This window comes from Alosa alosa, chromosome 11 (genome assembly GCF_017589495.1).
Source record: "Alosa alosa isolate M-15738 ecotype Scorff River chromosome 11, AALO_Geno_1.1, whole genome shotgun sequence".
Taxonomy (NCBI): Eukaryota; Metazoa; Chordata; class Actinopteri; order Clupeiformes; family Clupeidae; genus Alosa; species Alosa alosa.
The window spans coordinates 17,217,583-17,244,210 of NC_063199.1; the positions used below are offsets into that span (position 1 = coordinate 17,217,583).

The 26,628-nt window shown below is 41.1% G+C and overlaps 1 protein-coding gene across 1 annotated transcript; it reads right to left on the minus strand.

The window, feature by feature from the left end:
* Positions 1–27: 27 nt before the first annotated feature.
* LOC125303490 (inner centromere protein) lies at positions 28–14,711 on the minus strand. Its single transcript, XM_048257261.1, has 22 exons — positions 14,538–14,711; positions 13,456–13,605; positions 13,260–13,367; positions 12,469–13,043; positions 11,740–11,806; positions 11,269–11,353; positions 10,162–10,309; positions 9,806–9,839; positions 9,603–9,693; positions 8,813–8,950; positions 8,643–8,660; positions 8,006–8,115; positions 7,301–7,418; positions 6,896–6,985; positions 6,514–6,662; positions 6,065–6,194; positions 4,485–4,568; positions 3,274–3,357; positions 2,622–2,711; positions 2,015–2,101; positions 723–870; positions 28–606 (listed from the first exon to the last, which is right to left on the minus strand). Exons 2-22 carry the CDS (start codon positions 13,593–13,595, stop codon positions 422–424), a joined length of 2,679 nt encoding a protein of 892 aa, XP_048113218.1. The 5' UTR covers positions 13,596–13,605; positions 14,538–14,711; the 3' UTR covers positions 28–421.
* Between the last annotated feature and the right edge of the window lie 11,917 nt (positions 14,712–26,628).

Genomic DNA, 26,628 nt, shown 5'->3' on the forward strand with positions numbered 1-26,628 from the left:
ACTCAAAAAGTTTACAAAACCATATCAATCGGTCACGTCGGGATTTATTCATCTTAGCAACTAAATCAAAATGTGTATGCTACTTTTGGATCAGACATACAACCAGCCATGACAGAACACATTTACAGCAAGGTGAAGAATACAAATACACAGAAACTGTGTAGGAAAACACATAAAGGCATCTTTTTTGAAATGCACAACAAAACCAGACAGAAAAACTGTTTGACATCAGGAAAGAAAAAGTATACAATACAGTTCACCAATCATGTCCAGACTACACTATTCCACGCACTCTCCCATTCACATAATTTCCTTCTACTAGGACAAACTTTATTTGAAAAGTCAAAAAAATGACTAGGCAAAAAAAAAAAATTTTTAAAATATAAAATAAAAATAAAACTTTTATCCCAAAACAGTCTCTTCAATGGGACAGACTGCCCATTCGAGGAGGTGAGTGCCATACAGCAGAGCTGGTTCTTTTGAAAAAGCGTGGTTTGCTTTTGTGGAATATCCGTTCCAGCTTGGGCATCTCCACGACCCCAAAGTACGCGTGAAGATCAACGGGGTCATAGTACTGCTTCATGATGGCCTGCTGAAGCTGAAGACCTGGAAATGAAACCAAACAGAGAAATGTATCAGATTAAGATTTTCTGCAGTCTTCAGAGTTTTGTTTTAGTGACCAATCAAGATTTTTTTTTTTTTTTTAAAGGAAAAAAGCCTACCCTCTGCCCAGGACGGAATGGGTTTCTTTGGCGCCGATTCGTCATCAGTGGAGTCGTCACTGTTCTGGTCCATCCCATAATCTTCAGGGTTAAGCAGTGTAGTGATTTTCTTGCCTTTCGGAGTGATTTCATAAGATTGTGGTGAATTCTGCAAAAAGATAAAAGGAGAGAGGATGAAGACCTTTGTTGGATGCTCTGAATGCGTGGAATGGGTTTATGGTCAGATTTATTGTGCGGAATTGTGAGGCATTTCCATAGCACTATTATGTTATGTATCAAATATATGTTTAAGATGGTCTGGAACTGTCTAGCGATTTATTCATATTCAGAAGATAGGTTACACCAAAAGACATTCAATAAAATGATTTAAATGTAGTGGGTTAATAAAAGATGATCAAAAGAATACCACACAGTGAAGAAAACACACACAAAAACAAAAAAACATCGCTCCTCCAAATCAAACTCCAAACCTCTCCAAGCACACCACAGGGTTCCCACTAAGTCATTCATTTTTACTAAATGTAAAATTCCATGACTTTTCCCTGACAAAAAATATGAATTTCCATGACTTACTATATAATGAATGGCACAATATACCGGCCAATGATTTCAGAGCAGCCACGCAGCGTTCAAGAATCTTTTACTTTTTTATAGCGGGAGATGAATAAATGGGCATTGAATAAACAAAGCTGGGCAAGCAGTAAAGCTAATATCTAGATATACACCAATTATGCGTGGAAATATTTGTATTAATGTATTTTGGCAAGTAAATTTTAAACTGCTACAACAACATTCCCCGATATGCCATGACTTTGCCCCAAGAATTATAAAATTCCCTGACTTTCCATGTCTGGAATAGAGTTTCCAAAATTCCATGATATTCCAGAAATTCCATGACTCCAATTATGTCATCACTGATTTTCATATATGATTTGGTTTCATCAACAACTAAACCACTGAATGGCTCTCTTGATTCTCAATGAACATTTCCAGATCACTGTTGCAGGTTGTTTTTACTAAGCAGGGGCGTGTTTCCCAAAACCATAGTTGCTAACTAATTTAGGAACCATGTTTTTTTGGAAACGCACCCCAGGTTTAGCAGCAGGTTAGTAAACAACCCTTGGCACACGACAGGTCACCCAAACATTAGTGAGAGTAAAATGAGGACCACTGCTGGACCCATAGTGCACGTCAACTTGTGTTCATGCACCAACACCAACAAACCACTGTGAAGTTGTGAGGACCAAGCCTATACATCAACAATTGTTCCATAAAACCCATCACCAATGTACCTCAACGTCCAGTGTGACGTTAGAATCTAGCACTACAGTGGAATTAAGCCCTGATGTCGTCCCCACCGGAGTCTTCATCACAGAGTTCTGGGGGACAGAGCGGCCATGTCACTGAAGGACACCCACTAGCTAGGCACTGACTAGTGAGGCAAGGACACCCACTAGCTAGGCACTGACTAGTGAGGCAAGCCTCAATCCCCTAGAGAGATTAACCCTTATTCAAAATGACTTCAAGGCCTAAAATGTGGTTTTGTCCACTACATAATCATTTACATAAAGTAAGGTAGGCATTTTGAAGCATGAAAAAAAAAAGGTCAGTCAATGGGCCTCAAACAGCAATATTCACTTACATTTCCTTCACATTTTCTTTTAAGAGAAAAAATAAGAGAACTTAAGTCAGGGTGCAACAAGCACTCTAAACCATCCAAATTTGCTGGATGATAAATCCCACACTTAAACTGGATCATAAACTAGATGTGCTCTGCCAATTGTTCGTAATTAGCACAAGTAATGCCCCATAACAGTTAACACCATATACAATAGGTTGGCTGCAACAAACACAATTATGGTGATTAAATGAGGAATGAAACCTATGATGGCACCATACCTCAACATCAACAGTAACATTCAACGCCCCTTTGTGAGACATGCTGAGAAGAGCCGCTCCTTTGCTCACTGGAGTCTTCAGAAGAGTACCCTAAAGCAGAGAAAAGGGACGCATTAAACAGTTATGGCAAAACAGTAGGACTACAGAAGTTTTAAGGGGGTTAGATTGGGTGCTTTGTCTACACCAGGGGTTCCCAAACTTTTCCACAACAAGGCCCCCCAAATACCACTAGGTTCTGGCCAAGGACCCCTTGAGGTGTTATTAAACCCATCGACAATTCTACGGCAAATGTAAAAATACATTACGCTAATCCTAATAATTATTTTAGCCACAAGCACTTCGCGATGGAGCATACAGTGTAAAAATTGCATGAGGCTTTCTGCTATGAGAGCTATCACTCTACTATTATTCACAGTCTTTATCATGGAAAATATAATGTTCAGATATGCGAAAAAATTATTATAATGGCATTGAATAACAACCCTCATAGTAATATGTATATTTTACATTTTTCAAATGTATTTATTTGTTGCTTTTATTTTTCCTTCCAACTTGCTGAGGCCCCCCTGGCACTCCCTCACGGCCCCACTTTGAAAACCGCTGGTCTACACAATGAACAAATCTATGCATTTCTAGAATGCAGAATGTGTACCTCGAGATCAACTGTAACGTTGAGTGCAGGCCCTTTGTTGATGGTTGTATTGAGCAGAGTTGTCTTGCTCGCTGTGACCTTCAGCTGTGGGTTTCAAAGGAAGGATTGGAGAAATAAGATTTACTTTGCATAGCAGTAAAACGGTTGAAAACGGTGAAGCTTCCTAGCTAACAAATGTGTAAGGTATTCAATTGACACAGCAGAGCATGAACTCCACTCCAGTTTCCACTGAAAATATTTCTCTGGTCTCACTTGAGTCATTAGTGGTGGTAGAAATCCACAAGTCAAGGAACGAAGGACAACCACTTAAAATGAAAAGAACAAAATTCACAATCAGCTAAAAAATACTCTAACCTTGAATGTTTGAACTCACTTTATATGGGGCTTCAGTGAGCACTAAGCAGGGTTCCCACTCTAGGTGAAATGTCAAATTCCACAACTTTTCCCTGACAAAAAACTGAATTTCCATGACCTACTATATAATAAAGGGTACAATATACCAACCAACTATTTGAGAACAGTCTATGCGTTCAAGAATATTTAACTTTAGAGTGGCAGATGAATAAATGAGCATTGAATAAACACAATTGGATTAACCACAACTCAAGCAAGTAGTAAAGCTAAATAACCAGATACACAACAATTCTGAGTGGAAATAGATTTGCATTAATGTAATTTTGCATTAAGTTAATTTTAAACTGCTACAACAAAATTCCCTAATATTCCATGACTTTGCCCCCAAAGTGATAAAATTCCCTGACTTTCCACGTCTTTTCCAAAATTCCATGATATTCCAGAAATTCCATGACCCATGGGAACCCTGACTAACGGCTCCCGCACACAGTTGCGTGCGTTGCAGTGCTGGAGACGCATCCCGTCCACTTTACATGGGCTTACGTCATCCCGTTGCCGAACTGAATTGTGGGTCCGTTGCGTCGCGTTGCTCCCATCACTCGCGTTGAGAAGTTCAGCTGTTGCTGCACCGACGGACGGCACCAGCCAATCAAATTACGAACAAGCGAACAACAGACGGCACCAGCCAATCAAATTACGGTTATACCTTAAATCATTTGCATAGCTACCGTCGGGAACACCCACTGGCATGCGTTGATGGAACGCAGCTGTGTGCGGGAGCCGTTAGGCAGCAGGGGTAGACGAGGCACTGCTAGTGTTTCTGTAAGCAATCATTCAGATCACGATTCACTACTGACCTGAGCTTCTTGTGCAGCAGCTGCAGCCGCCGTAGCGGCCGCGACACGTCTCCGTTCTTCCTCAGCCCTCCTCTGTTCGTCCTCCTGGAAACAGACAGTCATGCACGTGCCAATCAACAAACGTACATTTTAGCTGTCATTTTGGACACAAGCTTCAAAGCTTGTGGGACACAACAGTAACTATGGGGGGGTGAGACCAACGCTCCGAGAAATATGAAAAGGAGAAAGAGCCGATCAAGCCCACGTAAGTGTTGCAAAATGACCAATCATTCTCAGCTCTTGGCCTGAATAAGCACAGAAGTTTAAATCAGACTGCAGGGTGTCTACAAGTTAAATGTAAGACTTTAAGACCTTTTAATTCCACTTCTAAATTAAATGTAAGACCAAAATATAGTACTCAAAATGGAAATATACAGTACTCTTTCCAAGTAAACTCACTGAACAGTGCGGTAAAATGACAATAATCGGTTTAAACTTCTTTCACTAAGACAAACCCAACCTCCGCTCCTACCACAAGCCCACCACATAACTGTATGACTGTTTGATGACACCAAATTAGCAAGTATTTCTTCCTGATTGCCGAAACTTTTGTTTTCTTTTTTCTGACTTGACTTTGATCAATTACTCAGCAAATTACCAGACGAGTGACAGAAGCACCGGCCATAATTAGACTCCGTGGCTCCACGGACAAGCAGTCTCCTTGTAGTTTGAGAAACGCTGAAGTAGGCCTAATTGGCCATCAACCATTGGAGGTATATTGCCGTTACTTCACGTCATCAAAAGCTGCACAGTAGACAAACGGGCTCTGACCTAATCATAGACAACGCAGAGCATAATGAGAATATTCGACCTGGCAGAACAGATTACCTGCGTTTTTGGTCACATGACTAAAAAAACATTTAAGACCCATCTAATCTGAATTTAAGACAATGTAATACTTTTTAAGGCCATATTTTAGGAAAAGTGATTTTAAAGACGTTAAGACTTTTTAAAGGGAAACTTGGCAGGATTTCCCCCTCTGCTGGAGAAATAGTGCATTATGCCATTTTAAACTGTGGGGAAAGGTAAACGATAAACCACATGGATTTGTTTACAAGCTAGCTAATGGTTAGCAAGTTTGGCAGAACTATGTGGATGTTACAAGGTAAGAAACACGATTTAAAACGAGTTTCTTGTTTCTCACTTCTCTTTCCAGGACGGTAGTCTTAATGTTGCAAGGTTGGTTTTCCGCCTGGGGACGCTAGGCGCAGAGGGGAAAGTCACCATTTTCATCGGAACAGGTCATTTAACCATCCAAATGATTTCTAAACGGGTTTATTACATTGAAATAGTTGCCAAGTTCCCCTTTAAGGACCTGCGGTCACCCTGACTGTCAAGGTCACTGAGTGCAATTTCTCACATCATATTGCAGATATCAGTTCAGCTCTGGTCTTAAGGTCTCTTTATTAGCCATACAACATGATATAAAAACACAACACGTTGAAATATTTCCCAAATACATCCCCTTCTCGCTGAACAATATAAAAATGGCTTGAATGTGACCTTTTAAACGGTGCTTGGTCATTCTCAGCGCTACTCACCCTCTGTCTCTTCTCCTCCAGCAGCCTCCTCTTCTCCTCCAGCTCCCTCCGCTCCTTCTCCCGGGCGGCCCGCTCCAGCTCCAACTGAAGCGCCAGGGCCTTCTCCCTCTCCTGCCTCTCCTTCTCCTGTCTGGAAAACAGGACACACAGCAGAGAACGTTTACTACGGCGATCAGATCAAGATGGAATCAGCAAGGGGTAGGTGAGCGCGCTTTGGTGTTGGACATGGATAAGGGATTGCAGGGACTGATATCTACTAGGTAAGCATCTACTGGCACAAAGTGGGCAAAAATTAGCTTGGTAGTAGACGTGCACAGGGAATTGTGAGCATGCACCCTATCCGCATGGCGCCAAGGTAGAGATAGAACATAGTGCGCCAGGTAGAGAACATAGTGCGCCAGGTAGAGAACATAGTGCGCCAAAGTGAGTGAGCACCACATAGAACAAACCTCTCAGCAGCTGCGCGTCTCTCCTGCTCTCGCTCCTGCTCCCTCTTCAGCTCGAGCTGCCGGCGGGCATCAGCCAGCTTGCGTGCCCGCTCCTCTTCCTCGGCCTTCCTCTTGGCCCGGAGCTCCTGCTGACGCTTCTCCTCCTCCTCCTGAAGACACACAGAAAAAAGGTTCCCGGTGTTTATTTAAAAGTGAGTGGACTAAATTACCTTTCCTTTCCATTTCCATGACCTTATATTCCGTAAAACATCAACTAGCCTACAAAATAGAATTCCATTCTTTCGAAACAGTCCTTGGGAAATTTGAATTAAAATTAAGGTTTGAGACATATGTTTAATCTTAATCCTTTTGGCCACCAGTGTACGGTCATGCCCTACTGTACCTGCTGCAGCTTCCTCTTCCTGGCATCCTCCTCCTGCTTCCTGCGCAGCTCCAGCTCCTGCTGCCGCTTGGAGGCCACTGTCTTCTTGGCCTAACCGCCACACATTAATGGAACAATGGACCGTTTTATGTTAAATAAACATAAAAATGAGCATAAATTATTCCCCTTTTCCAGTCAAGTGCATAAATAAACTCTAAACCTTAGAACATCGTTTACATGACTCATGCATGGACAATGTATTTAACCTTTAGCGACTCATTTAGCTAACCGACAGACAGACCTCGGGGCAAACAGATTCAATTTTAAAGTCTTTGTTTTGAAAATTGTCACAATACAGCATTCCATAGCAGGTAATATCATGACCAGCACAATGTGCATAAGTAACATTTGAGCTGCGTGGCGCACCTTCTCCTTTTCGTTAATCTGGGCCATCTTCTGCTCCACTTTCTTCCTCTTCTCCAGCTCCGCCTTCTCGCCTCGCTCACGGGCCTCCAACACACGCCTCAACCGCTCCTCCCTCTGCCTACACACACACACACACACACACACACACAATAAGCCAAAGTACCTTCTAAACCAATAAGACCAACTACAAAGTCCTAACCAATAAAACTAACACTGCATTGAATAACATAATTATGGAAGAAAACATGGAGTAGAGTAAAAACATATATGCATTCATTTAAATGGAGGCATGTTCTATGAAATCTCATTTTAGTATGATGTAAAGGATACATTAACACTCATAATGGATGTTATGCTAATGAATTGGATAGGGTATAATTCCTAGGTAATCACATGGGCAAAATATGTTCCCTTTACAAACATACTAAGCACATGTGCATGTATTCTGTACACAGTACATACATGTAAATGTGTTCCCTTTACAAACATACTAAGCACATGTGCATGTATTCTGCACATATATGTAATATGTTCCCTTTACAAACATACTAAGCACATGTGCATGTATTCTGCACATATATGTAATATGTTCCCTTTACAAACATACTAAGCACATGTGCATGTATTCTGTACACAGTACATATATGTTGGCAGTACAGCTGCAAGTGATCTGACTGCACTGTTGGTACACTCAGTGCAACTTACCTTTTGAGCTCTTCGTTTTTCTTCCTCCTGTCCTCTTCCATCTTTTTCTTTCTTTCATTTTCTTGTTCAGTTTTTTTGTTGTAAGCCTCAAGCTTTTGCCGTTCCCTCTCCTGTGAAGAGTTTTAGAAATTACATTATTAAGTCAGGCCTACAATGATACGGAAATGTGCATTTCTGCATTAGCTACAGTGAAACTTGGGAGGCATCAGTGAATTATTACTCAACCCAAAGGTGAAGTCTTAATGCAGCATGTGACTGTTATTGCAGTTAGTTACAGGAGACATGGATTGGAACACTTATCTCTTGTCGTAGCATTCTAAATCCTGCATGAGATTCATCTAAAGAAAAATGCATTCCCATTGCAGAATTTATCGAGTAACTATTTCAAAACATATTAGCTATGAGGGGACAGCTTTGTGAACAAGGAGGGGGTGACCCAACATCCCTTAACTGGCTCATTTTGTTAAAAGCATACACCCATAAACACAGACCATGGATATCCTTCACCCAAGACATGAAGGCTGAATGAAGAATGAAGACAGACAACATCCCAAAGACACAGGTGAGCCAACAGTGTTGGGTTTAATCAGTGCTAAAAGCAAGAGCACACACAAACCCCCCATGAGCTCACACTTACCACTAAACCAATAGAAAGCTGCGGAGACAAAGGCACCCCAGTTAGCAGCTCACTCCATAGTATGCCTTCATCTTTGCACACATTTAGAATGTACACCATACAAACATGTAGAAACTCTACATACGCACAGCATATGCGCATTCAGACAGTAAACCGGTGCTTGCGCATACCTTGGGGTCAACCCTGCCAGGAGTGCCATGCTTGATGAAGGACATGACTGAGCTGCGGCCTAGGGACCCAGGGGTCATCATCAACAGCTGGTTCTTCTGTACAGTGTGGATGAAGGACTTCATGTTGGGTTTCACTGCCTGTTGTGTGCGAGAGGGTGGAAGGACATGAAGAAACTGCAGGCCAGCATAGACTTAAAACTATGTAGCCAGCTGGTTACATTTTTGAAAGCTTGGGTCTTCTTTTGTACCGGTCACCTTTTACTTAGCTCCATTTTACTGTTAGAAATGTGAGCGATGAATTCTTATAGTACCTACAGACAGGGTTCCTACACATTTTCCATTTCAAAATTCCATACTCAAATTTCCAAACTTCTCGGTAGATTTTTCTGACCATATTCGACATTGCGGCCACTTCTGGTTTGGGATAACTCGGTGAAAACAAAAGGTATGGACAACTGAAGTGAATTTAAAAAAAATGACACTTAATATTCATCCATTTAGGTGGGTCATTTTTAGTTGCATCTTGACGATGGGGACTGACAGTTAAGCTACACAACAGTAGGGATGGTTCATTATGACCTGCGTGAAGTGATTAGTACTGCAAATGCAATAGTCTGGAAACACATAGTTCTTCATACCTTTGTTTCTTTTTTCCATACTTATCCAGACCTGGAAATTACTAAAATCAAATTCCATACTTTTCCAGGTTTTCCATACTGCGTAGAAACCCTGTACAGATAACTAGTGTCTGAAACATCAATCAAACCTTTGTAAATAAAAAAGGCCTTACCGACTGAGAGACATTTTTAGGAGATATCTTCTTCTTGGGCACGTCCTCTGATGTACTGTCCACCCTGCGCTTAAAGCCAAAGCGAGACATCCTGAGAGAGAAGAGTCAAAAAGGTTTGTCATCATGTATACGCTCTCTCACACAAAAATAACCAAATAAACAACCAAATAAATAAACAAATATGTAAAGAAATGATTACTCACGACTGAGTTCCTGCCGGTGTCTTACCACCCTCACCTGCAGAGACAAGATTCTCTTTAAATAAACACTTAATCACACACAAACACACTGCAATGTCAAATCCCACATCTTTTATGATCTTCCTGGGTGCTGACAGTTGCAAAATGTTGTTTAAAGGGAAGAACAGAAATGGTCTTTTTCTGCTCTCAAATTTGCATGTGACTGGAGTCCAATTACAGTGATCTTTCAAAATTCCAGTAACACAGCTTTGAGAACTGAGAAACTCCAGGAAGAAGTCATGCCATTTACACATCTCCTGATTACAGTCCAGGTAACCAGCTGTTAGTGAATGTCAGCCCTTAAAGTGGCAGTCAGTTACCGGACACTGATGGAGGGGTCTGGGGCTTCTCGATGCGGGAGACTGAGACGGCGGCCGTGGGGGTGGGGGTGTTTTTAGCCATGGAGCGTGTGTAGCGGGTGACCGGCTCACCGGGCTTTACTGCCTCCGTCCGCCTCCTTCCTTCCTGCTAAGAGAAACAGAGAGAAGGTTGTGATGACAAAACCCAACAGGAAGCAAGCTACAGACTGATTACACATGCAACACATATCTGCACTGTATGTCTGAGTGAGGGTCATTACCGAAGAGCAAAGCTTTCATTATTTTGACATTAAATCTGTATTGTCAATATAGGCCTTGCTGAATAGTATGGACAAATTACATGCCATTTGCCAATGGCAGTGGAGAATGTTTATCTTCATATCAGTTCCATGATCGCTATATGTTGGGTCATGTGCAGACTTGCACACTGAGAGATAATGCTGATGAAAGGAGGCTTGAGGGTTGTTTTTTTCCCTTCCATATTCTTGTTACTCTGCCACTAAAGGGTATAATTAACAATTACGTAAACAAAGAAGAACAAAGTAGTAAAACATATAGACCTCTCCAGAATAAGTCCTCGGTAATTTCAGATCCATCCAACTTCCTGAAAGCCGATTGTCTATGGGAATAACATGGCGCTTTGAAATATCATACCGTAAAACATCTGTAGGTAGCGGCAGAAAGGCTGGTGGCAGATTGGCCCTACACTTCTGCCATCTGGCCTACTGGATTTTTTTTTTCGGTGCCATTAAGTAGTATACCATAGACTATACTTCTTAAACGGCACCGAAAATCAAAAAATCCAGTGAAAACTAGATGGCAGAAGTGTGTAGACCAATCTGCCCAGCAGCTTTTTCTACTTTGTCACCTACAGAGTTTGACAGGTACGATCTTTCAAAACGCCATGTTATTTCCCATAGACATTTGACGACCGAAGGTTGGATGGATACGGAAGTTATGGGGCGGGACTTATTCTGGAGAGGTCTATTGGTAAGCCAAACTGTTATTTCAAACAATGGTATTGGCCCAAAATTTCACAATTGGTGCATCCCTGGTTTTGAACAGGGAGAGATTTCCCCTGAGGATGGGGGGTTATGAAATGTGTACCTCAGAGTCCTCTACATCCGGTTCCACCACGTTGATCTCTGGCACAGGACTGGACTCAATCACAATGACACCTGGTTCTTCAACGCTAGAGCAGCACATTGAAAGTGTTAAAACAAGAGACATTTTCTCTCATCTGACTTTTTTGCAGAGAAATGCTCATTGTGAACAAAATACATAACATCAAATCTTTCTGAAAAATATTTCTGCAGTGTGCAGTCATCTGAAATATAATGCTTATTGTAAAGGAATTATTATTATCACTGTATAACCATTTGTGTACGCAGAAATGTTGTTGTGCCAGTTCAGTGAAAGTTGATGAGGATGGAAGTTAGAGCTGTTTACAGTATTCTTCTCTGGTCTGTCTAAAACCAAACCCATGGCAACCTTTCACAGACAACATAAAACTACAATGAAAGTCTAGACATTACAGCACTTGATGTTCACCTAAAGATTCAGAAATCAGATACTCACTCTCCAACCTTCTCCTCCCTCTCCATCTCCTCAACTTCCTCTCCATCTGTGTCAAGGCAGATGTCCTCTAAACATACAGGAATCAGAGGAGAGAAAAAAACAGCATCAGTGAATAAGTTGGCACTTTTTAATGTTACTCACCCTATTATGGACCTGCATGGTTATTTTACCTGCAAAGATATTACTGAATGGATGTCAACAAAAAAAAAATGGTGGGGAGATGGTACACTAGGTGGGGATGAACCCCGTTACATTTTTGCTCAATATGGCTGAACATAAATCCTAAAATACAGATCACAATAGACCGAATTCCCAACTCGTAACAAAATTATTTCTTTTGCCTTGCTTGGCTTCACCACATCACTTTCATAAATGCCTCTAGCGAATATCATCTCCTTAATGGGCATCATCAGTACCAAAAATTACAGTGAAATTACTTCACATTTTCCATTCTACGTTCTCACGACCCATCACAACATGACCAACCAAATTTACACAGCATACAAAACACACAATATATTCCACTTACACGTAGCCTAGTCAGAATAAGTTCTGTTATATAGAAGATCTATTCTATTGACCGTATACATGATGACATTTTAATGGATACGATGGTTATGCTTGCTTAACGGGGGCCTTTATCCAAATCATGCAAATGATTTTTCATGGCATCATTATATCGCCATTTGAGTCTTTTGCCATATAGCCTACTGGGTTGTTAGGACTCACCACCAACAGAGCTGCTGCAGGCCGATCTGCTCATCCTGGCCTTCTTCTTCAGGAAGGAGCGTCTGGAGGCCCTCCTCACTGCCTCCTGTGTTAGGCTTCTCCTCAGGCCAGCCAGGGAGTGCCGTGCGGTCATCGACCGTCGCACAGAAGTGCGGGACGGCGGACCCTGAGGAGTGTCCGGCACCACTGTGGCTTTCGATACCTGAGCATCCTCCACTTCCTCAGACTCCACAGCCGCCGGGGTTGGGGAAGAGACCTGGGGAGGCTGGGCAGAGTTGGCGGACTCTGTTTCCATGGCTTTAACCGGAGCCTCCTCCTCTTCCTGGATGGGTTCCTCCTCCTCAAAGGTGTCATCATCCACTTCCTGTAGAGATGCGGAGGCAGTGGTGGGCTTGTTGCGCGTGCTGCGTTTCACTGGCCCTTGCTCTGCAGCTGATTTGGCATTGTTACGACGGGTTCTACGCTGGGGCTCCTCGACATCTGGCTCTGCGCTTGCGGATGGGCTCTCAGGGATAGCGTTCAGGGAAAGCTGCACTGAGGAACGCCGCAGGTTGCTGCGCTTGCCCTTGGAGAGGCTGAAAGTCAAAGCAGCGGGAGTCTTAAAATCATTTTAAGACATCTTTACAGGAGAAAAATAATAATAAAAGGACTCTTGATTTATAGTAAATATAAGTCTAGACATTTCAGACATACCATATCATATCAACCTTATACCATCCTATTCATTCACAATCTTAAGACAAATAAAATTCACTAAAAGCATGACACATCACAGATAAACAAAGTCTTACCGTCTTTTGGCTTTATTCTCATTCTGTCCGACGGACACCCGTCTCCTGCGATTGGTCTTCTTTTGGGATGGAGTCTTGGGCATTAACTCTGGTTCTGTGTTGAAGTCACTGCAACAAAATATTACACAGGGGTAAACAAAACAAACTTGGCTAGTGACTTCTGGTCAAATTTCACAAAAATAAGCTTTTGCCCAACCTGGAGAACATTCTCTGTGCCTCCTGCTCAATCTCCTCCAGCCACACCATGTGGACATCATCGATCTCTTTCAGGAAATCCTCCAGTTTTCCGCTGAAAACCTGCATGAGGTTATGCGTCGACTCCAGTAGGGAACTCATGGCGACGGCCCTGTGAACAGAAGCCACTAAATTTAAGGACCGAAGCGATGACATGCTAGTGCGCTTGCCATCTTAAAACCGTCGATGCGGAGAAACACTTGGGCTATTATTTTAAAATTTTGGACTATCGTGTCTGTCTGTGCTGTAAAATAGCTATGCAAAGTTGCAATCAACAAAACAAATAAACAAGCACTGTTACTCAAGATATTAGCATTGACTGTTACTTTGGTGACTTCATCTACGGTAACAGAACAAAGACTTCCTTAACGTTAACGTTACAGGTGACTTGAAATATGCAGCAACATGGCAGTGCCAGGACAAGTAATATTTGAACTACAACTTCGTTTGAACCTGACAGACACAAACTCACAAACATCCATACGAATGCAATTTAATAGAACATAACCTTATAACCTTAGTTGAGTGCCATAACTCATCACCAGAAGTTAAAGTTAGCCAATTCTGGAACTGGGCAGTTAGCAAAGTTCGCCCTTTTCTAATTATGTTACATGCACATTTCTGACCTGTATACAAATGAAATACAATATTTTCTAGATATCACGAATATATACGGTTGTACAAATGTCCTTAGGAAACGACACAACAATGTTTCGTTGATAACAGTTATGCGTGGAAGCATAGCAACTTGGCTAATAACGTTGCATTGCAATGACGTTAACGTTACATTTGAAAACATCACAGCTGCAAGTGGTGTGTTAAGTTGGAACTTTAAATGTTTACCCCAATAAACTTAATGTCAAAATGCAATCCCGACTTACTGTTAATGTTTCCAACAAAAGGCCAGCGTTAATTTGGCTATCTAAGTTGAGTGAGTTGTTGATTTCCAAAAGGACATGCTACTAGCATCTAGCTAACGGTAGCCAACCAGCTGAATAAATATCTAAAAATGTAACGTTAGCGGTTATAAGGAACACGTCCTACCTTATTCCCTTCAAACACAAATCAGACGGTGGGATCTTCTAAGAAAAACTACTGTAATCCAAATTATGCAATCTGATATTGTCAAAAAATACTAGCTAGCTAAATTCATTCCGAATCAAAAGTCATATTTCCTCTCTTTCTGTAAGCATAACTCCACTGCAGCCTGCCACCCGCTCAAACGGTTTAAATAGTTTTAAAATCCAAAGAACCAATGGTAGGATGTTCCTCAGGTCTGTTTGAAAAACCATGCATACCATTCGGCGGTACATTTGTCTATCGTCATATAACTGTCCAATTAAACCTCTCTGGGGGCGGGGTCTAAGATTTAAGGCGGTGTTATCACAGGATTCTCAATTCTCATTGGGAAACACAACTGGAAGACGGGACTAGATTCAGAGCTGTTGTTGTCTTTGGTCAGTTTTAGGTCTGTAATTCAAATCATCCAATCGCAAGTCTAGTGTTGGCTATACAGGAAAGGAAAATGTTTCCAAAACTACAATGCATGGATTTGAGCTCATAACAAAGTTAATCTGAAAAAGAGATCACATCTTTCGCTAAAAAGCAGCAACGTTAAGGGCAGTTGGGTCCGGGAAGTTAGCATCGGAAGCTAGTTTGTTTGTTTATTTATTTATCCAACAGACCATGCTTTCTATGGTCACCTGTACCTTTCTGTCCGTCTGTCTCATTTGAAGGCTGTACCAGAGCCCGTCTACTTCTGTCCGTCTGTCTCATTTGAAGGCTGTAGGCCTACCAGAGCCCGTCTAGACATTCTCTGGCTGTACCCTTGACAGTCTGTCTGATCCATAGACTCTAGGCCAGGGGTCTCAAACTCAAATGAGCTGGGGGCCAATTCTGCCAACGTCATCTGATTGGAGGGCCGGCTATTTCTGAAAATGTAATGTTCTTTTTTTCAAATACCACACACAACTGCAAACAGAAAGTGCAAGTGTTTTTATCTAGTTTTAGACACCTGTGCTAGCAACCTTAAAATAATGATAAAATAAATATTAATACAAATTATAAAACAAATGCAAAGCATAAAAACAGGTATGTGTGTGTTTCACACCAAATAAAAATATTTTCCTCTCATAACTTTTTTAAACCTGGCAAACTATAGGCGTCAGGGTTAAGAAAGCAACACCATTGGATTTTTATGTCAAAATTTCAAAAGGCCATGGCTTGAAAGTGGTCAGAGATAAAGTCCTACTGTAAATGTAAAAATCTTTGAGTAAAACAAAAGTTTATGAAGGGGGTAAATTTACCCATCTAATTTGCCACTGGATGGCAAGCACCTCAAATTATGCACCTTTCTAAATACTGGATGAACATATTTGAGCAGGTTTACTTTCCTTTTTTCATATTACCCACATAACAAATTAACAGGAAAACGCCTAAGATGTATATGGTTTCTAAACCACAAGGCCTACAATAAAGTATTCTGGTCAAATCAGTTCCCATCGCGGGTAATCTGAAGTTCGCATCATATTGCGGGTGACTTTGTAGTTTAGAGCCCTATATTTCTACTAGCCCTGCTGTCTGTACCACGTCCATTACGGACACTATCATCACGATTACCACTGCAACCTCCAAGCTATGTTGGGCAGAGGGTCGAAATGAGCATGGTATGCTTAGTGGACACCGTCGTATACACACAGACAGCACCCGCATCGATTCCGCGTCATTACAAATGCACGTCTTTGTGTTTCTCGCGTGTAATACAAGTATTTCCTGAAAACTTTGCGCAGCGATTTTTGGTTTCAATGAAGCTCTGGATGTCTAGCACATAGTGGAGCAGAGTAGGCTACAAATGAGATGTGTCACCGTACTTGGAACTATCGTCTATTTTAATCAGTATCGTTGTTTGTCGCAATTAAAAATAGTCTCAAGGGCCGGATTACATTATTATTTTGACATACGTCGCGGGCCGGGTGTACTTGGGTGTTTGAGACCCCTGCTCTAGGCCTACGTCTGATCGCACATCCAAACATTTCAGGTTATGGCCACACGGTGGCAATGTTGTACATGGTACCAAGAAATTAACTCTGTCTGGGCAGTGTTGCCAACTTTAGCGACTTTGTCGCCATATTAGCGAGATTTCAGACCCCCGAAGCGACTTTTTTTTGTAAAATGCGACTAGCGACAAATCTAGCTACTTTTTCTGGCGTTCTTGGAGACTTTTGAGACTCTGATGTGATGGCATGTACGTCCCTTTTTACTCTTCTGAGTGAGCAGTGAGTTCGGCTGTGCTGTGTAAGAGTCTCAGCGCTGTTTTGTTTGTGAATTAACCTGCATCGAGTTCGCCCAAAGCGTTGCCCCATGATTATAAATTTAATGACTGGCCTATGTAGAATCAGCCCATGTTATCCACGGAAGTAGATGTTCTATAGACATAGCTGTCAACCCTCCCGTTTTTTCCGGGCTTCTCACGTATTTTAACTTTTTTCCCGCTGTCTTCCCGTTTTAATATTTTCCAGTAAAATATCCCGTATTTTAACAATCTCATAACTCTACCATAGCAATGTCAGTCCGAGGTGCCCAGTTTCTTTCTCCATCTCTGGAGTGATGCTATGGATATAGTAAAACTGTTTTTCGAGCTGATTGTATGGTGGCATTCCCCTGTTTTATGTAGATAGAACCCAGGTCATGCACCACAAGTAGCCTACAGGCTACGTTGTCAAATTATGAAGACACGTTTTCCCCTCAGGGGTATTACAGTTTTTCTCGATTGCTTTTACCTGCTTAAGTAAACTGGAATCCACTTGGTCTTCATGACTACTTTCTTTGCACAGCAGAAGTCATCTCTTGCGAATGTGTTCACACATTTACATTGGGTTCACACATTTCTCACACCCTTTTGCAAAACAGTTAACACAGGTGTCATTCAAAAGCCCCAAACTCTATTGGTTTTCCCATGCTAAACAAAAGGAAAACATATTTTCACAGGTGGTATAGATTTCTTGCATAAGTCTGAATCTCTGATACACCTGTGTGAAACTCCTTTGCAATCAGCAATCATTCATTATATACAACCCCAAAACAGAAAAAGTTGGGACATTGTGTAAAATGCAAATAAAAACAGAATGTGATAATACAAGTCTCGTAAACCAATATTTATCAGCAAAAAGGACATAGACAATATATCAAATGTTGAAAATGAAAAATTGCACTATTTCATAGAAAATATATGTTAATTTTGAATTTGATGCCAGCAACATGTTTCAAAAAAAGTTGGGACAGGAGCATGTTTATCACTGTGCTGCTTCAACTCTTCAATTACAGTAACAAAATATTGTAAATGTTTAGGAACTGATAGATAGATAGATACTTTATTGATCCCCAAGGGGAAATTCAGGGGAGGAGACCAGTTACTAGAGTTTTGAGAGTGAAATGTTGTCCCATTACTCCCCGTCGTTCCGATAGGATTTCAGTTGCTCAACAGCATGGGGTATTCTTAGTCATTCAATTATGCACCTAATTAGACAAATCTGGACTGCAGACGGGCCATTTTAGCACCTGGACTCTTCCTCTGTGGAGAAATACTATTTAAATATGTGCAGAATTAATTTTGGCATTGTTTTCCTGAAATATTCAAGGTCTTCCCTGGAAAATACATTGCCTGGATGGGAGTATATGTTGCTCAAAACCTGTATACATCATTCAGAATTGAGTGTGCTTTGCCAAATGTTGCTGCTGTAGGCACTATGCTCCTCCACACCATTATAGATGTTGGGTTTTGAACTGAACACTAAAACAAGTTCGATAGGTTGGATACTTGAATAGGCACTCTCCTCTTTAGCCCAGATGAGTCCATGATTTTCAAAAAAAATGGCAAATTTGGTATAAACACAGGGCCTTTTTCCATGTTACCTCAGTCCATTTTAGGCCCAGATAAGATGGTGGTATTTTCTGTATCATGTCTCAACGTTGGCTGTTTTGACTGTTACAATCTTGGCTGCAGTTTTTGAATTGAGTATCAAATTGTGCACATATAGACAATAGTTATCAGAGGTTTTCCTGAGCACCACCAATGACAGGTCTGGAAACAGGTCTGGTGTTGATGCAGTGCCATCTGAGGTCCAAAAGACCATGACCATCCAATTTGTTTTTCAGCTCTTTCCCTTGCTTGCTAAGATTTCTCTGGATTCTCTGAATGTTTTAATAATATTATGTCCTGTAGATGATGAACTCCCCAAATACTTCACAATTGCATCTTAAGAAACATTAAAAATACATTGTTTCATCATTTGTGCACACAGGTTTACACAGAAAAGTTGTGTAATGATAAAGAAAACAAAAGGAGGAATATTTCACAACTAAAGGTACTGGCAACACGATTGGATATGAAAAAGAGCATCCCAGAGAGGCAGGGTCCCTTAGAAGTAAAGTTGTAGGGGTATTCTATGTGCACAATTTGATACTCAATTCAAAAACTGCAGCCAAGATTGTAACAGTCAAAACAGCCAACGTTGAGACATTAGTGCCTACAGGGAATACCCCTACAACTTTACTTCTAAGGGACCCTGCCTCTCTGGGATGCTCTTTTTCATATCCAATCGTGTTGCCAGTACCTTTAGTTGTGAAATATTCCTCCTTTTGTTTTCTTTATCATTACACAACTTTTCTACCATTTTGTTAGCCCCGTCCCAACTTTTTTTGAAACATGTTGCTGGTATCAAATTCGAAATTAACATAAATTTTCCATGAAATGGTCAAATTTGTCATTTTCAACATTTGATATGTTGTCTGTGTCCTTTTTGCAACGAAATATGAGTTTAAGAAAGTTGCAGATTATTACATTCTGTTTTTATTCACATTTTACACAACGTCCCAACTTTTTCTGTTTTGGGGTTGTATAAGAGATGTCTGTTCTGTGTTGCTATTTGCAAGGCCTATGGATCTACAGTAATGCACATTTAGACAAAGTACTGTATTGCCTATTTGGTGGAGAAAACAGTACAAAAGGTGTTTACTGTAGGTTTACTGTAAGTTGTAGTTCAATGAAATTTACTGTATCTTGCTAGGTAACTGTATGTCTTACATGTCAATGGCAGTTACATCTTGGGAGGAATTAATAAATGATTTTTTTATTCAGTACATTTTGTCTTTTCACAGTTTTTGTTCATTTTGAGAACTAGATTTTGCATTTTGTTGTCTAGTGTGTAATGATTGATTAAAGAGTGTTTTTGAATTGGCAACAAGTTGTAGTGTTTGAAGGCAAGATTTGCTTTTGCTGCATGTTTTAAGTGTTTTGAGAGAGTAACAGCCTTTTGCAAGCAAAATGTGTCAGAGAGTGCTTTTGTCCAGAGTGCTTTTGTTCAGACACGGGTTTTATCTGTTTTGAGAACGTGATTTCAGAGTTGACACAGGTATTAAAACGATCGAGAAAAACTGTAAATTCCTTGTAGGCTACAGTATAAGGCAGGGGATTTTCTAGAGACCAAACAATCAAACTTATCAACAACAGCATTTCACTGGGGTTATCAAGCTGGTGTTCCTGCACCTTTCATTTATCGGTGGTTCGTTGAATTAAGACCTGAACATGCTCAAGACAGCTTGTACAGCCATTTGAAAACCACAGTAAAGTTACATATTGCTGTAGGGGAGTAAGTGAGTACAAGACACTGAATATGTACGTTTCTCAGTTTTACTGTATATGCTCTTTGCAGTTTCTACAGCATTGTGACAGAATTTGATAAGTTCAACAATTGTGTATGTAATGACTCAAGCAATGAAATGAAGACTAGTTTCATTGGGAATGACTATTCAGCATCCATAAGTATAGTTAATTTTGACTGACATGACATAAGCAAATGATAATGTTATAAAACAGCAGAGAATTGTACGAAAGCAACTGATACATGTCCAAAAGCATTTGCAATTTGTTCAGAGGAAGGAGAAATTGCTACTATGATGTACACAAATGACTAAATGTTATGGAGGTTGAACTAATAGTAATTCTCATTCTGATCTGAGAAAAGCACCAAAGTGACTGAGAAAAACTGTAATTGACATAAAATATTGACATAATTCAGATTTAATCTCTTCTTGGCCATTTTTGGAATGTTGACAGGCGCATCTTCTCTTCACATTAGGCTATAATAGGCGAAAATGTGGTCCATTAGTTTCAGAAACAAGATAGATGACTGCAACTGCGAATATGTTTATTCTTTGATCAGGTCTAGTGCATGCCCCCCGTCACGTCTACAGGGCTTGAGCAGTCTGGAGATCGGTTCTTACATGACGACTACACTTCCCAGCATCCTTCGTATGAGTCAGTGGAATGCGGGGTCGGGGGTCTCCAAGCAGTCTTGTATGAACTGGTAGAGCCCAGACTCGGTTTCTCGGAGTGACTCGGAGTGCGACCGGTGGTGCGAAAGGCTGTGGAGCTCTGGATTTCACGGAGCAGCAAGGCAGGGACGATGCAGAGCCCACGAGAATTCATGGCACATCTGGACTGATCCACTGTTCGACTGCAAGGACCAGAACAGCCCTTAGAATTTTAGCAACTGCTGTAGAATTTCTGAAAATCTACCACTCTTCTCGACCAGGCAGGGGATAGGATACCGTATTTATCTGAAACCGAGGTTAAAAAGTGTCCGGCGACATATTATTGACTTCGATGGTCAATGGTAAATTTACAAAAAGAGGCGCTGACGATAACGTTCCCTACACTTTGGAGAGGTGGATCAAGATTTGCGAGGTAGGCAATGGCAAATGTTATCGAACCAGCATAGGCTACTTAGCTGTGTGTTGTATTTTGTCAAACGCATGGATTGTTTGAACAGAGTGTGCTTAGATCATAGCCTAGCCCAGGCTACGGTAAGTTTTTGCAATAGCCATGTCAATTGTAGCATAGGATATATTGTAAATCGCGGTGGTCAGAATTCGTTGCCCATTCACATCGTCGTCTCTAGTGGTTAGGTGGTTGCTGACCCCCCTTTCCGCTGTAATCATGGTCCCTTCTGTGAAAGCCGTCGCCTTTATCTCGTGCATCGCATTTTAGGCAGCAGGGTCTCCTCTGTGGACCCCGATCCCTACCCATCAGGCAGCGTTGCTAAGATACAGGAGGACCAGTGGATGGTGGATGTGAGGGTCTTCCGGTCAGAAGAGGCTCACTGAAGTGCTCACGAACATAGACATAATGTCTATGCTCACGACACAAACATAACGGCATTCATTTCAGATAGAGACGTCTGAACACCTATACACACATCCTTGAAGTAGGCTACTGTGTTTCGGGAGAATGGTTTAAACAATGTTGCTCACTGTGTTGTAGCCTAGGCTAGGTTTAGAATATCAACCAAGCCGAGTAAACCATAGGCCTAGTCTGTTTTTTCCCAGTCACTACTGACTCTGAGAACGTGGTAACGATCTGAAGCACATCAAAGCTAAATACATGGTCTATCTCACTGGTCCTGCCTGCCCATTTGAAACACTGAAACAAATTACAGCAATCTATTTTATGGCTAATGTAGGCCCATCCTGGAAAATAATATTTATATCGAAAGCCATGCAAAAGGAGAAGTAGACTAGCCTACAAGTCAAACCTGTAAGTGCAGGTTGTAGGCTAGTGTAAAGGAATCCAGTTATTTGATTTCATTAGTTTTGTTGATTGCAGACTGGTGAATAAATAATTCCAAGAAGCTGCTTATGTAGGCTATTGTTATTTGACATCCAGACTTTAAAAAAACAATTGTGTGACCATCAGACTTGCCAAATGGCCTTTGACTTTATGACATAGTCATATGACCTTAGTAGCCTATGGTTATGGTTAATGGTTATGGTTATATCATTAGCAGACACTTTTGTCCAAAACAACTTACAAATAAAAACAATATAGTTAAAAATGAATAGTGAACAGTTGTAAAATGTTGGTAGAACTACATTAAGGAAAATAACAATAATAAACAATAATGTCAATGCAATATCAATGATCATAGCATTATGAAAATCAACAAATACCATAATATACAAACTATAACTCATAAGAACCACTTAATTCATTAAATGTATGCTGAACAGATATGTCAGACCCCTCTTGAAAGACCAAAAATTAGTAGCTTAAAATTTTATTGTCATTGTTCTGCATATGAAAGTAGCCTATGGATAAGACACTAACAAGTTATAACACGTTACTATTGTAAGTCAAATACATTCAGCCATTTTTAGTAAGCTAAGAAATCACTAGTTGCAAACTCATTTTAACAACCGACACAGTGATGAGTAATGACTGAACAACATCCTGTCCTTGTGTCTGTGGAAAAGCTTAGGTCTCAACTTTGTTAATAAGTCAAGGTACACACTTGATTAGAAGATTTGATCTGTGTTTGATCTGAATAGAAAGCAGAGATAAAAAGCAAGGGTAATACAATGCACTGCAAGCCAAATAAAAACCATATAACATGGTAATATACTTAAATGCCTAAATGCATGACCATTTATTGCTGGTCTGACCTGCATAATTGTATTTGTGTGTGCCTGAGTAATGGTAACACAACGGCCTCAGGTTTCAGGGCATTTAACAGATAAATGCATGTAAGTAAAGCTGAAAGGGCAGATAGCGTTGCTTACCCTGGTGCCTCTACTCATGGCACTTTGGGGAGTATGTTTGGGGATGTCTGCCCTATCTTAGTTAATTTATGTGAATGTGTAGTGTCAGTTTGTGTATGACACTGCACGTTACACACGTAACACAATGCAAGTCAGTCAAAGCCACTAGCGGACTTGACTAGATTATGTTGGGTGCACTCATCTTTTTTTTTACAGCACAGAATGTGGCAGTAGAAGCATAGAATCTTATTCACACAGGACTGGGTCTCAACAAGGTCTGTAGATGTTAAATTAAGAAATGGTATTTCTTTCCTACAAATCCATGTGATGTTACTGAAGCCTAGAGCCTCTTCATTTCTATTTACAGATCAATGTTCCAAACTGCACAAGACAGTTGTAAAAAACAAACATCTCAGGGTAATCATTTTAATATAAACCACACTAATGTGAATCAGCTATTGTGACACTTGCAAATAGTTGACCAAGGCTCATTTTTTGTTTGTTGGACAGTTTTCAAAAAAGAATGATCACATCTCATCAGAGAGAAGAGCATATTTTGAACATGAGAAATTGAGTCGTATGTAATTTCAACCATGACAGCTGGTCACAAAGAAACTGTTTCCAGTTCTCAGTAAATTTACAGTTTAGTCATCAAGTATGTTTCTGCATCCACAGGGTACACTGAGCACAGCCATTTGGTGTTCAGAAACGAGACTCGAAAAGTTATTTGAATTCATAGCATCTGATTATCTGGTAGTTCATGTAGGCCAAATAGTCTATTTTGGAGTTGTTTGCTCCTTAGGGAGATTGAGAGACGTAGCCAGTTTTGCCTCATCGAACCATGCGTGTCGATTTCTAACTAGGCTAACGTGTCTCTTTTCTGACTAGGTTAACTTGCTATCAAGGGAATGCCAAGTGCCAGGGAAAGTGTAGATTTTGTTATAACTAGGTTAACTTGCTTTCCTGGCCTTAAAGAGGTTGGTGCTTAAACACCGATGGAAAGCTGTTAAATTATGCTCTTCGATTAAACAAATGAAATTGCTAAGCCCACAGCTGTTTGTGGAGGGCATACATATGTCAATGCTGGCTTTACATGACTGACATATTCAGATTGTTTCATGTAGTTACCACCACATTTGCTATTTTCGGCCACTTGGATAATCAAGGCTTCAGTGAAATTGAGATTAATCTATGGATTTAGGTCTGTCATTAGTTCATGTCAGCAAGTGTTTGACACATTTTGCAACCTGTTCCATCCATAACCTGGCTCCTAATCTTTGACAGATGGGAGAGTCTCTCCTGCCAGACACAGTCATTGCATCAGCTAACAGAAAATTTGATGGCTTTCTACAATCAGCTTTTTGATCTCATAGGAACATCCCAGTCGAGGGACTTGGATATTACATGGGACAGGTGGTGATCTCATGCTGTCTATTGTTAGACTCTATTGTTTGATTTTTCCACTTTATTAGTCACTTTATAAACATTCCACAAAGTGTCAAGATGGTTTAAGCTACATTTGATAAACAATGAATAAGAATGTTATTATCATTATAGGTTTAGTCAGTCTTTTTCTTCCGGATTTTTTTTCTTCTTCAGTAATTTTGTGTCAACGATTCCCGGAACACTGAAAGACTGCAGGAAAAAAGTTTTGATCCGTCGCCCCCCTGCCAGACTGGACCCCCCAAAAGGAGGGCAGGGTGGACACAGTTTTTTGTGAATATCTCGAGAACTAAAGGGCCTAGGAGGAGGACCACATTTTTTTGTACGTTGGGCTCAAGGAGCCATTTCAACCCATCCCATAACCACTCATTTACGGTATAGCGCCACATGGTTAAAAATGAAAAAGCAAAACTGAGGCTCTGTAATCGCAGGTATCTTTGGCTGACATGTTCAGAACTGCATTAAATTGAATGCATGCGTGGAGTTTCGTGGAATTCCGTTCATGGGGGGCCATACAATAAATGAATCTATGTGTACATTAAGTGACTGCGCAAATCGGCCTGTGGATGATTGTGTTAAGCGAAGGGTTGTCGGATGAAGTTGAAATGTACACAAACACACACACGCAGACACACCAACACACCCACATGCACACACACACACACACACACATAAAGACACACACACATGCCACACACAGGCACACACACATACACACACACAGGCATGCACACAGACACACAAACACCCACAAGCATGTGCAGGACTGGGTGGTCACATTTTGTACCGCTCTGCGGTACATCTAGTTGCAATACAAATACAATACCACACTAGTTTGTGTGGCATAACTACAGTATATAAAACTTATATACTATAACAAAATGATCCATCAGTGTTGTTGAGCACAGCGTGTTACGTGGAGGGCAAGGGTTAACAGGGCCACCCCACTGAGCTTGCTGTGACGGCGGTCCAGTGGCCTGTTGCCCCTGGTTTCCTCTGGATCGATGGGCCCTGCAGCAGGCCTTGGCTCTCAGTCAAGGAAGCCTGTGTGTGAGCCCAGAGCGCAGGGAGCAGCAGAGGGAGAGAGAGAGAAGGGAGGACAGAGAGATAGTGGGAGAGAGAGAAAGGGAGGGAGAGTGAGGATGAGAGAGAAACAGAAAGTAAGGGCAAAATATTTTAGAGAGGGAACGGTAGAACGGAGAAAACAACTTGAGAAAGAAAAAAGTTTCTGGAGAGAAGGGTGGGGAGAAAGATAGCAAGAAAGATAGCAGGATAAATTGAGAGAGAGAGAGTGTGACCAGAACAAAAAAATGGAATCGGAGAGAGAGAACAGCCCCAGGGGAGACTGGGAAAGAGGTGCTATTTTGTCTAAATGATAAATTAAGCAGACATGGCATTTCAAAAAGATTGAATTTAGTGGGTCGGGATGGTCCGAAATGCTCAAATTGAAAATGATAGAAAATCGACCAGCCTATTAGTCCGACTGAAAAGCAAAACCATGGAAAGTGCTCTTCAGAACTCCGTAAAAACAGCTTTAGGGTCCATTAGGGCATTGTGGCTTTGTAGCTTTAAATATCCTGCATGGAAGATCAGAGAGACTTTGGGGTAATATGTGTTGGGCTCTAATTGTTTATGGTGAGTCTAGTTGCCAGTCTGCTGTAGTATTATCAGATGTGGGATCATTTTTATATGTCTGTCATTGAATGTTTAGTATACCTTACATACATGTAGTGAAATCTAATTACCATCCTCTTACTCTGAGCCTTGTGCCATCTGAAACCCCGATAAAGCTAAGATAACCCCTGTGTCACCTTGACACTGCAGTATCAGCAGGTTTGTCTGTAAGGGGAACCCCAAAGTGTGTCACCTGACACTGCAGTAGAGAGAGAAGACCAGTAGAGAGAGATGGGTCATATCCGAGGGGTTCCTCCTAGTATTCCAGGCCCGCAGCTCAGTGGCTCTCGGTCCTCACCACCCTTTCCCAGAGGAACACCAGTGAGACCCCCTCACTGAGAGAGAGGGGGTGAGAGAGAGGATGTGATGAAGACCAGTACAGAGAGATGGGTGCACACGCGCAGGCCATACATGACACACACAC